The sequence below is a fragment of the Syngnathus floridae genome, chromosome 15 (assembly GCF_059516105.1).
Source record: "Syngnathus floridae isolate MCC-2025c chromosome 15, RoL_Sflo_1.0, whole genome shotgun sequence".
Classification (NCBI taxonomy): domain Eukaryota; kingdom Metazoa; phylum Chordata; class Actinopteri; order Syngnathiformes; family Syngnathidae; genus Syngnathus; species Syngnathus floridae.
In genome coordinates, this window is record NC_142427.1 from 3291494 (window position 1) to 3304515 (window position 13022).

The 13022-nt window shown below is 49.2% G+C and overlaps 1 protein-coding gene and 1 long non-coding RNA gene across 2 annotated transcripts in view; one reads left to right on the plus strand and one right to left on the minus strand.

Moving 5' to 3' along the window:
* Nucleotides 1–1020, minus strand: part of LOC148385880 (uncharacterized) — a 70752-nt gene extending 69732 nt beyond the window's left edge. Inside the window, exon 1 of the long non-coding RNA XR_015862899.1 lies at nucleotides 283–1020. This is a non-coding gene — a long non-coding RNA (uncharacterized LOC148385880). The remainder of the gene's footprint in view (nucleotides 1–282) is intronic.
* Nucleotides 1–13022, plus strand: part of amot (angiomotin) — a 157574-nt gene that overhangs the window by 105335 nt on the left and 39217 nt on the right. The window contains exon 10 of the mRNA XM_088397667.1: nucleotides 10502–10698. Within this exon, the coding sequence (XP_088253793.1) occupies nucleotides 10502–10698 (197 nt within the window). The remainder of the gene's footprint in view (nucleotides 1–10501; nucleotides 10699–13022) is intronic.

Sequence of the window (13022 nt, forward strand, 5' to 3'; positions counted from 1 at the left end):
ATGGCAGCAGAAAGCTAACACTAACACAGTAGGAAGGATAATTAGGAGGCCCACGACACCTCAGCGGAATTTAACTGCTCCAAATTACCTGCACTTCTCTAGAAAACAGATGGGTCCGCTTTCCCATGGAATTTAACTGACTTATCAGTCAGGGGACTCCAACATCCCAGCGGAATTTACTGTTTCTAATTGCACTTGATAGGGTCTAGAATTGTCAAGGTTTTAAGTGACCTCTTGTCACTGCACTTTCATTACTTCAACAGAATCAATATTCATACTCACAGTCTGCTGGGCCTTTCCCCGGATGTTCTCGTCAACCACTCCAGCGTCCAGCCAACTGATCGAGTCAGCCCCGTGAAAAGGGTTTCCTCAATATGCCTTGGCCAAGGACTTGTCCTGCGTCGAAAAGTCGGCCGGAGCCAGAAATAGTCCTATTGAGATTCCGGAACGAGCCCCCAAAAATCTGTTAGGTTCAGATTCAGCAAAAGGATCAGCAGACAAAACCAGTGAGACAGAATGTTGAGTCTTTTCTCGCGAGGAGTGCAAACAGACTTACATCAATCCAAAATACACTAAAGGTCTTGTTTACACTCCTCTCTTTTTATTTAGGAATGCCCTACCTACAATGTGAGACTAGCCCCTGATAGGTGGGGGGGAAAGCGTGGGCTTTGTCTCAGGAGTGAAGAAACGAGATTCTATGTGAAACTAGAAGTCGCGGACAGGATCCCACGAGAAACGAAAAGTGAATGTTATGGGAAACAAAGTAGTCATGTGAAAAGAGTGCATAGACAAAATGACATGTGCAGACATCAACAACTTTCTTGGATTCCCAGATGTGTAGAAGGTCAGGAAACTCCAGACAGCATCGTTTGACTTGTTGTGGACTGGGTGATGTCTGCAAGAAAAAACAGCAAGCATTCTGCGCAATAACTTTATTAATAAGTACGCATTAGGGAACGCATGATAACATATATATACAATTTATCTAACAGACACGTTATGCGCTGTCTGTATTTGGGGAGTTCGTGTGCGAGGTTTGGCCTGATAAAATCACCCAAAACAATTAGTGAGTTTGACAGTATTTTCTCCATGTCGGTTACCTGATCAGCCAGCAATTGCGTGGCTTCGATCGCAGGTGCGTGCGGTGGAATGTAAACAGCCGCCATTACGATCGAGAAGAACTCATGTGGTGAATAAAACGGCCGCCAGTTTATGAAAAGTGTTTCTAGGAGAGGGCTGCAAGACTCTTTCAACACCGTGACATCAGTACACCAACGTTCATTAATATAGAAACATAGACCACCTCCCTTTGCTTTTCCCGAGAGCTCCATGCTGAGATCGGCGCGGACTAGCCTAAATCCAGCAGCTGCACGGCATGGTCGGGGATGAGTTCGGAGAGCCACGATTCAGTGAAGCACAGGGCGGCGGATCCGCTAACGTCCGGGTTCCGTTGGATGAGAAGCAGCCGTTCGTCCATCTTTTTCGCCAGGGAGCGGACATTCGCCAGATGAATTGATGGTAGGGGAGAACGGAACCCTCTCTGCCTCAGCTTCACGCGGGCTCCGGTGCGCTTGCCATGTCGCCGTCTTCGGCATGCTAGCTTGTAGAGTGCCGTCGCTCCAGCTAAAATCTCCGTCAAACAGTCTGGGTCAGAGAAAACTGGAGAGAAAGTACCAGGAGAAGACTGTCCGATGTTTAACAGTTCTTCTCTGGTAAAAGTGATCCGGGATGGGCAGCAGAAGATGCAGAAAACACACAAAATAAGACAAAGTAGCAGAGAGCGAGTCACCGACGCGGCCATCCACGGCGCCATCTTCGATCTTTATGCTGATGACACTATCCTATACTCTGAAGGCTCTTCTCTCCATTCTGCAGCATCCTCATTCAACTTAGTTTCAGCTCCGTTGAACAATACTTCCATAATCTCCATCTCCTTCTCAACACGAAGAAAACAAAATGCATAATTTTTAACCGATCTCGTGCTCCCACCACTGCCCCTAAAATCTTTTGCGCATATGGCATTGAACTCAAGTTTGTTGATTATTACAAATACCTTGGCCTATGGTTGGTCTCGTCATCTCCTTCACTACCCATATAAAACACATACAGTCAAAAGTCAAATCTCGTCTTAGCTTCCTCTATCGCAATAAAGCCTCCTTCACCCGTGCAGCTAGACACTCTCTTGTCAAAATGACCATCCTACCCGTTTTTGATTATGGCGACACCATCTATAGGATGGCAGCCCACTCCACTCTCAGTAAACTGGACCCTCTTCACCACTCCACCATTCGCTTTGCCACAGGTGCGCACTTCTCCACTTACTACCAATGTGACTTGTATAAATTGATTGACTGGACATCGCTCCACACCTGACAACTCCACCATTGGTTTCACCTCATTTACAAATCCATACTCGGTATGTCACCTCCCATATCTTTCCTCCCTTGTGCACCGTCATCATTGTTCCCTCAATCTAAAGTCCAGTAATCTTATCAAATTCACCATCCTCAAAGCCCGTACAGTTTTTGGTTGCAACTCTTTCCATTTCACTGCAGCCTATGATTGGAATACTATACTAAATACCCTTAAACTCACTGTCTTCACATCATTCACAGTTTTCAAACATAAATTGCAACAAGTTTTAACCGACTCTTGCAGCTGTTAGTTTCATTATGTTGTCATATTGTATAGTTTTACTGTGTTTGGTTGTTGTTGTTTTATTTTTGATTGTGTATTTATATAACGTTGTTGTATTTTTTTATTTTTTTTTAGCACCCTGTACCCCACCCCCCTCAAAGAGCCACTGGTCTTTGGGTCAGGTTGCAAATATGAACTTGTTCTTAATTGTTTGCTTGGGTAAATAAAAGTTAAACAAAAAAAAATAAAAACTTGAACCCCCCCGCTTGAACAAAAAGTGGTTTTTCGCTCAAATACTATGCCAAAAATCAGTGCACAAGGTGAGGGTCCATAGCCATGATGTTACGTTTATCCTGGAGAAGGCTGGGATGGATCCTATTAAAAGCACTCACAAAGTTGAATTGATCCACATGCAGGTATGTGAGGGAATGATAGAGGGCCTCCCAGCTCAGTAGATCAACACCTCAAGACCCTTGGACAAATATGATCTGGACCTTCCTTGGAAGAAATGGTGCAACTTACTCACCATCTGCTGCTAAAGCCTGTGATGATTTTCACCCCATTCCAAACTTCCCGCATCTCGTTGACCAAGTATGTGTCCTTGGTGTTTGCATACAACACATCTATTGTTCCATTCTTCCTTGTGACAAGTGACATGGTGGTGGAACGAGGCAAGAGGAGTGTCCAAGGTGAATGAATGAATGAATGAATGAATGAATGAATGAATGAATGAATGAATGAATGAATGAATGAATGAATGAATGGATTTTGTCTCAAACATGTAAACCATACATCATGAATCAAAAAAACAAAGTCATGTAATTTATAACTTTGTATGAGTGCTAGATACAAACAGAATACAATATATAGCACATAATGAGCAGTTTGCATGTCTGAAAAGGAGTGGGAAGAAGTAGGACTTGTTTAATCCCACCCGATCCAATTTAAAACGAAATATTTGTAGTTACCTGTAACAAAATTGTTACTTCACATATTATTGTACGTTTACATTCACATGTACAGAAAAGAAGAGAAAGATGACATGATTAATCACCTGATATGAGAAAGAATGTATTCGGATGCTGGGATGCAGGCCAGTGGTGTTATGGCTATACTCCCACGCAGGCTCTTTGCCTTTGGATGAATGTAAATGTGTGAGAACTCACATGATAAATAATATGGTCTAATGCTATCACCAAGCAGCTCCACATCTTTACTGCATATCACAATTTTTACCGTCAGATGATTCAGATGGACCACCTCCTGTGAGTAGATCTTTAGGCTGTGACTATTCATATACAAGAGAATTTTGGGATTTGTGGGAGCATGTACAGGGGAGTAAATAAAAATTGTCTCCTTTGTGGCAAAAGAATATGAAATGTAAAATTCGATGCTCTGACCCTGCCATAGTGTTTTTAAAATACAAGATTATTTTACCCGTCATTGTCTTGAGATGGTAAAGACCAAGTGTCACGACTCTTTAGTATGTTCTATGTTACCATGGTTTCTGTTCGCGTCGCCCCTCCCCTCCTGTGTTACCTCAATCAATGTAATCACAGTCACCTGCCTCTTGTTACCTGTCTTTTATTTAAGTTCTGTCTGCCCCTCACTTCCCTGTCGGATCGTTGATGTCTCTCGGCTGATGTCCTTTTGTTTCTGGATTCTTGGTTCCTGTCTGTCAGTTCTGTTTTGGTTAGCCAATCTATCGGTCGGTCTGTGAAGTTATGTTAGTTTGCCGGTTCTGTTGGTTTGTTCCCCTCATCCTCCCTTCCAACTACCTTTTCCCTCAATAAACCCTGGTCCAAGCTGCATTTGGTCGCACAGCTCCATTCCGATTCGTGACAGAACGATCCGACCACTTCAGCGACCAGCGCCTGGACCAACCTCCTCCACCAGCTCCGGCCGCGACGCCCGATCCATGTCCGTTGTCGGAGCTTGTTCCAGCGCCATCAGCTCCGCGGCTGCCGTCGGACTTCGCTCCAGCGACACCGGACCCACAGCCGCCATCGGAGTTCCTCCCGCCGCCATCAGACTCAAGGCCGCCATCGGGCCCCACCCCAGCGTCGGCGGACCCGTGGACGTCGCCAGACTTCGAGCCAGCTGCGCCGGACCCGCTCGTCCCTGAGCCCACTCACACTGCTGCGGCGCATGGTGGCTCTTGCCGCTGCACACAGCTCCGCCTTCCGAATGCCGCTGATCGCGGTCCGGAATTTCAAATGCCACCGATTGCGGCTCTGACTTCCCGTATGCCGCCGATTGCGGTTCAGACTCTCCTTTGCCGCAGAACGCGTCTCTGCTTCCCGAGTGTCCACCGATTGCGGTTCTGTCCCCGAGTTGCCGTCGATTGCGGTTCTGTTTCCCCCGAGTTGCCGCCGATAGCGGTTTGGACTCCATGTGCCGCTGAGCGCGGTGCGGATTTTGTCACAGACCAGTGGGGTCATTTGGACTATTGCGCTGTCCCCCGGCTCCTCCCCCCCGCACGCTACGTGGGGGTTCAGGTTTTTTTGAGATGTCGGGAGCCACCCCTTGTGGGGGGGGTACTGTCACGACTCGTCCCCAGTTGCTTTAATATGTTCTATGTTACCATGGTTTCTGTTCGCATCGCCCCTCCCCTCCTGTGTTACCTCAATCAATATAATCACAGTCACCTGCCTCTTGTTACCTGTCTTGTATTTAAGTTCTGTCTGCCCCTCACTTCCCTGTCGGATCGTTGATGTCTCTCGTCTGATGTCATTTTGTTTGTGGTTTCTTGGTTACTGTCTGTCAGTTTTGTTTCGGTTAACCAGTCTGTCGGTTGGTCTGTGAAGTTATGTTAATTTGCCGGTTCTGTTGGTTTACTCACTTCATCCTCCCTTCCAACTACGCTTTCCCTCAATAAACCCTGGTCCAAGCTGCATTTGGTCGCCCTGTTTCATTCTGATCCGTGACACCACAAGTTTGAAATGATTTGATGAAACCTTCTTTACTGACGGGGCAGGACAGCCAAGCGCAGATTGACACAGTCTTTTTTGCATGAGGGGAAAGGGGAAGTGGAGATCAATAGTTGGAGCAGCTTGCTCCGTGGCGTAGCCGGCGATTGATGAAGACGGGTGCGTCAAAGAGCGCGGAGCACCGGGCACGGAGGAACCGGGAAGTGGGAGCAGTGTCGGCGAGGAGAGCGGTGCCACAAGCACCGAGCGGTGTGCTTGCGGGGATCGGCGTCGAGGATGGGGCGGAGAGCCAGGACAGGTGGCAAGCAGAGCGTGATCAGTACCGCGCAGGTGGCCAGGACAGACGGCGAGCAGAGCGTGGTCAATAACGGGCGGATGGTCAGGGAAGGCGGCTAGCAAGACAAGACGGGTCAGCAAACGGAACAGGTCAGCAACGGGAGTCAAACGGGTTTAGCTCAGTGAGAATACGGGTGGCACCACGGGGCAGACTGACAAAGAGTATTCAGCAGGCCAGGCTTAAATAGCCCGGTAAACAAGCCAACGGAAGGTGTGCATGATCATCTGAATGGGTGAAGTGTGAGCGTGTGCAGATGGGGTTACCGGAATGACTGACAGACAGCTGTGACCGTGACAACCTCTAGGACAGATGTATGACTCTTGTAAAAATGCAACAATTGGCCAAAATTGGACATTCACAAAATGCTTTACATCCTATTCAGTTCTACGAAGTCTGTACAGCTGTCATTACATTATTAGAAGTTCATCCATCCATCCATCCATCCATCTTCTTCTGATTATCCGGGGTCGGGTCACAGGGACAGCAGCTTTAGGAGGAACTCCCAGACTTCCCTTTCCCCAGCCATTTCGTCCCCAGGCCAACTGAGAGACATGGTCTCTCCAGCGCGTCCTGGGTCGTCCACGGGGTCTCCTGCCGGTGGGACATGCCCCGAACACCGCCCCAGGGAGGCATCCGGAGGCATCCTGGTGAGATGCCCGAGCCACCTCATCTGGCTCCTCTCAACATGAAGGAGCAGCGGCTCTACTCCGAGTCTCACCCGGATGACCGAGCTTCTCACCCTATCTCTAAGGGAGAGCCCGGAAACCCTGCGGAGGTAACTCATTTCGGCCGCTCGCATCCGGGATCATGTTCTTCCGGTCACGACCCATAGCTCGTGACCATAGGTGAGGGTTGGAGCGTAGATTGACCAGTAAAATGAGAGCTTTGCCTTTTTGCTAAGCTCTCTCTTCACCACGGCAGACCGGTACAGAGTCCGCATTATAGCCGACGCTGCACCGATCCGCCTGTCAATCTCACAATCCATCCTGCCCTCGCTCATGAACAAGACCCCAGGGTACTTAAACTCCTCCACTTGAGGCAAGATCTCATCCCCGATCCGGAGAGGGCATTCCACCCTTTTCCGACTGAGGACCATGGACTCAGATTTGAAGATGCTGATCCTCAACCCGACTGCTTGACACTCGGCTGCGAACCACTCCAGTGAGAGCTGGAGATCACGGCTTGAAGAAACCAACAGCACCACGTCGTTTGCAAAAAGCAGAGACGCAATGCTGAGGTCCCCAAACCGGACACCCTCAACACCTTGGCTGCGCCTTGAAATTCTGTCCATAAAAGTTATAAACAGAATCGGTGACAAAGGGCAGCCTTGGCGGAGTCCAACCCTCACTGGGAACGAATCCGACTTACTGCCGGAAATGCGGACCAAACTCTGGGATCGACGACACAGGGACCAAACCGCCCTTATAAGTTGGTTCGGCACCCTGTACTCCCGAAGCACCCTCCACAGAACTTCCCGAGGGACACGGTCAAACGCCTTCTCCAAGTCCACAAAACACATGTGGACTGGTTCAGCGAACTCACATGCACCGTCGAGGATCCTGCCGAGGGTATAGAGCTGGTCCACTGTTCCACGGCTAGGACAAAAACCACACTGCAACTCCTGAATCCGAGGTTCGACCTCCCGATGGACCATCCTCTCCAGCACCCCTGAATAGACCTTACCAGAGAGGCTGAGGAGTGTGATTTCCTCTGGAGTTGGACACACCCTCCGGTCCCCCTTCTTAAAGAGGGGAACCACCACCCCAGCCTGCCAATCCAGAGGCACCATCCCCGATGTGCACGCAATGCTGTAGAGGCGTGTCAGCTTTGACAGCCCCACCACAACCAAAGCCTTTAAAAACTCAGAGCGGATCTCATCCACCCCTGGGACCTTGCCCCCGAGGAGTTTTTTTAACTACCTCATTGACTTTGACCCCAGAGATTGGAGAGTGCGCCTCAGAGTCTCCAGGCCCTGCTTCCACAATGGAAGCCGTGTTGGTGGAATTGAGGAGGTCTTCGAAGTATTCTCCTCACCGACTCACGACGCCCCGAGTCAAGGTCAGCAGTACGACATCTCCACACTAAACAGTGTTGACGGTGCACTGCTTCCCCCTCCTGAGACACCGGATGGTGGACCAGAATTTCCTCGAAGCCATCCGGAAGTCATTCTCCATGGCCTTGCTAAACTCCCCCCACGCCCAGGTTTTTGCCTCAGCAACCACCGAAGCCGCGTTCCGCTTGGCCATCCGGTACCCGTCGGCTGCCTCCGGAGTCCCACAGGCCAAAACGGCCCGATAAGACTCCTTCTTCAGCTTGACGGCATCCCTTACCGGCGGTGTCCACCAGCAGGTTCGGGGATTGCCGCCACGACAGGCACCGACCACCTTACGGCCACAGCTCCGGTGAGCTGCCTCAACAATGGAGGCACGGAATATGGTCCACTTGGACTCTATGTCCCCCGCCTCCTCCGGGACATTGGAAAAGCTCTGCCGGAGGTGGGAGTTGAAGCTCCTCCTGACAGGGGATTCTGCCAGACGTTCCCAGCAGACCCTCACAGTACGTTTGGGTCTGCCAGGTCGGACCGGCATCTTCCCCCAGCATTGGAGCCAACCAACCACCAGGTGGTGATCAGTTCACAGCTCCGCCCCTCTCTTCACCTGAGTGGCCAAAACATGTGGCCGCAAATCCGATGACACGACTACAAAGTCGATCATGGAACTGCGGCCTAGGGTGTCCTGGTGCCAAGTGCACACATGGACACCCTTATATTTGAACATGGTCATTATTGACAATCCGTGTCAAGCACAAAAGTCACAAAATAGAACACTGCATGGGTTCAGAACGGGGGCGCTGTTCCTCCCAATCACGCCCTTCCAGGTCCCACTGTCATTGCCCATGTGAGCATTGAGGTCACCCAGTAAAACGATGGCGTCCCCAGAAGGAGAGCTCTCCAGCACTTCTTCCAAGGACTACAAAAAGGGTGGGTACTCTGAGCTGCCGTTTGGTGCATAGACACAAACAACAGTCAGGACCCGTCCCCCCACCCGAAGGTGGAAGGAGGCTACCCTCTCGTGCACCGGGGTGAACCCCAATGTGCAGGCGCCCAGCCAGGGGGCAATAAGTATACCCACACCTGCTCGACACCTCTCACTATGGGCAACTCCATAGTGGAAGAGAGTCCAGCCCCTCTCGAGAGGGCTTGTACCAGTACCCAAACATTGTATCGAGGCAAGTCCGACTATATTTAGTCGGAACCTTTTTGCCTCACACACCAGCTCGAGCTCTTCTCCAGCCAGAGAGGTGACATTCCAAAGTCAAAGTCAGCTTTATTGTCAATTTCTCCACATGCCAAAGACACACAAAGAAACCGAAATTTCGTTCCCCCCTATCCCACGGTGACAAGACATGGCTCACAACAGACAAACAAGTAAACAAGTATAACAAAAGCGTGCTGAATAAATAATGAATAAATAACACAACAATAAATAAATAAATAAATAAGAGGAGCAGGGAAAAAAAAGGAGCAAGTGCGCGTACAGCAGACATTCCAGAAAATAGCGCAACAGTGCCGCACGCTACGCAGAAGGGGGTAGCGAGTTCAGGGCCCTAACAGCCTGGAGAAAGAAGCTGTTGGCGAGTCTGGTGGTGCGGGAGCGCAGGCTCCTGTACCTCTTCCCAGAGGGCAGAAGGTCAAACAAAGAGTGAGCCGGGTGACTCACATCTCTGGCAATCGAGGTTGCCTTGCGGGCGAGATGGGAGGTGTAAATGTCCTTCAGGGAGGGGAGCGAAGCACCAATAATCTTACCAGCCGTATTCACTATGCGCTGCAGGGCCTTCAAGTTCTGTTCAGTGCAGTTACCACCCCAGACAGCGATGCATCTGGTGAGGACGCTCTCAATGGTGCCACGGTAGAATGTAGACAGGACTGCCTGAGGAGCACATGCACGCCTGAGCTTCCGCAGGAAGTACAGGCGGCGCTGAGCTTTCTTTGCCAGTGACGAGGTGTTAGCGGACCAGGAGAGGTCCTCACTGATGTGCACCCCCAGGAACTTGGTGCAGCTCACCCTCTCCACCACAGCACCGTCGATGATCAGCAGCAGGTGTGTTGTGTGACCCTTCCGAAAGTCAACAATGACATTCCATGTCCCAAGAGCCAGCTTCTGCAGCCGGGGACCGGACCGCCAAGGTCCCCGCCAATGGCCACCGCCAATGGCCGCCACCCAGCTCACTTTGCACCCGACCCCTTTGGCCCCTCCCACAGGTGGTGAGCCCATGGGAAGGGAAACCCACGTTTCCTTATCGAGCTATGCCCTGGCGGGCCCCATGGGCGAAGGCGCGGCCACCAGACGCTCGCCTTCGAGCCCCACCTCCAGGCCTGGCATCAGAGGGGGGCCCTGGTGACCCGCGTCGACTGATTTTTTCATAATTTTTTCTTCATAAGGGGTTCTTTCTAGCCGTGCTTTGTCTGGCCCCTCACCTAGGACCCTTTTGCCATGAGTGACCCTACCAGCGGCATGAAGCCCCAGACAACATGGCTCCTAGGATCATTTGGATTAGAAATTAAATTATTATAATCCAAATACCTTTCCCTTTCCAGCGTCAGGGAGGCACACGAAACAGTGGTGTGGGCCCATCAGAGTACAGTGTCACTGTACTAATGGAGCATCTGAGGGAGAAGGAGGAGCGTATTCTGGCTCTGGAGGCAGATATGACCAAGTGGGAACAAAAGTCCTTGGAGGAGAGCGTCATGAGACAGTTTGCCCTTGAAGCTGCTGCGTCCGTTGCTTCTCAAAGGTAGGACATAATAGGTATTGTATGTATGATCATAGTGACATTATTTTTCATTAAAATATAATTAGATATCATAACTGGTGATACTGTTGTTCATCGTTCAAAAGTCTCCCATGGAAGTAATGGTATCACAGGTGCCCTTGACATGGGCTGTAGATTTTTGGTGGTTGGACCTAACCCAAACTCCTAATTTTGGGTGCTCAAAGTAGTTGCCAATTAGACCAGCACATCAACTGACACATACAGCAAATTAGTATGCATGGTGTGTACCGTATTTTTCGGACTAAAAGTCACTCCGGAATATAGGTCGCATTAGCCATAAAATGCACAATAACGTGGAAAAAAAAAACATGTGTAAGTCGCTCCAGAGTACAAGTCGCATTTTGGGGGAAATTTATTCGACAAAATCCAACACCAAGAACAGACATGAATGATTAACAACAGGCTAAACGATAGGTATGCTAACGTGACCTAAACACAAACGAAGAGCTGAGAACAGGCCTGACGTAACAGTCACAGTTATTCAAATAACTATTACATAAATAACACGTTTATAAAACCATCGATCGTCCTTTATGGAAACGATGCCGCGTATGCACAGTGCCGCTGACGTCTAAATATTCTAAATATTCCACAGACCCATATAACGATATATAAAGTATATATCAAATAACTACCATGTAAACAACAATATTATCAAACCATCTGTGTCACTCCAAATCATTAAATCCATTGATCAAATTCCTGACGTCAGCCTCGTCGTTATTCCACAGATCTAATATATAACTATATTATAGCGTTAACAAAGTACAAGGAAAGACGTGGGTTTGGTAAACGTCTCTTTATTTAACAAAACAAAAGTTCAACGAGCCAACAAGTACTGAACTGTGACGATAAAAACATATACAAGTTGCTATACGAAGTAAAATATATCTAATAACTATAACATAAATAGTTCACCACCACACGGCCCCAAGCACCGGCGTCGACTTCCAGGTGTGTGGCGGCGTGGACTTCCATCCCCAGAGGTGGCACTTCCAGCCACGGAGGTGGAAGACAGCTCCATAAAATAGGACCGGGGGCGCGTAAAAGCCATGTCTGAGCCCCATCCACCGTCCCCGGACAGCCAACCGGCCGAGCGCCGGCCCCCGACTTCCATCCACGGAGGTGAAAGAAAGCTCCGTAGAGTAGGACCGGGCGTACATAAAAGCCATGTCCGAGCCTCACTCACCGTCCCTGGACAGCCACCCGGCCGAGTGCTGGTCCCCGACTTCAATCCACGGAGGTGAAAGAGAGCTCCATAGAGTAGGACCGGGCGTGCGTTAAAGCCATAATAGTTTTTCAAACCTTCTGTGTCACTCCAAATCCTTAAATCCTTCAAACTCTTCGTCCTCCGTGCCACTTACAAACAAAGCCGCTAATGATCCCGGTAGTACGTGGGGCCCTTCGTCATCTTCGTCATCCCGTGATCGAATCTTTGTCCTTTAAGTAAACAACCGCCGCGCTGCGCCACTGACGTCACTTGAAATTCAAATTAAGGTAATCCCTTGCTACATCGCGGTTCGTTTATTGCAGTTTAACTTTTTTTTTTAATTTTGAAAATTTGTGAAAAAATTCACATAAGTCGCTCCTCAGTATAAGTCGTCCCCCCCACCCAAAATATGAAAAAAAAACGCGACTTATAGTACGAAAATTACGGTATACAGTATTGTAGCACATTGTCCAGACTGGGACATCATTTTGGCCACATTATTTTGCCTTGGATGCTTAAAATTGCAGGTGGCCAGCATAACCACAAGACCATGGCTGCCCCTGATATAGATTGGTCTAAGATGATAAGAATCAGTCGAAATTTCCTTAAACAGGTTTGGATCCGCACACCCTGCTTTCTCATCTAATTTTACCCAGAATCCTTCCAAATCTCTACAGTGTCTATACCATTTAATTAATCAAACACTAAACCCACTTCATGAGCTGCCACGAGGACAAGCACCCCAATCCCATCCTCACCCTCTGAATAACTTAATTCTCTAGTGCTACCTATACCATTTCCATTTACCATCTGTACCAGACCGGTACAGAGTCCACATCACAGCAGACACTGCTCCGATCTTACTGTCAATCTTCCGCTCCATCATGCTGGTATTCGTGAACAGGACCCCAAGATATTTGAACTCCTAGCCTAGGGGCAAGATTTCATCCTCAGCCCGGAGAGGGCATTCCACCCTTTCCCGACTAAGGTACTGTTTTTCATCCCAACCGCTCCATACTGCGAACCTCTCCAGTGAGTGATGGAGATCATGGCTTGAATAAGTCTCAGTACCACA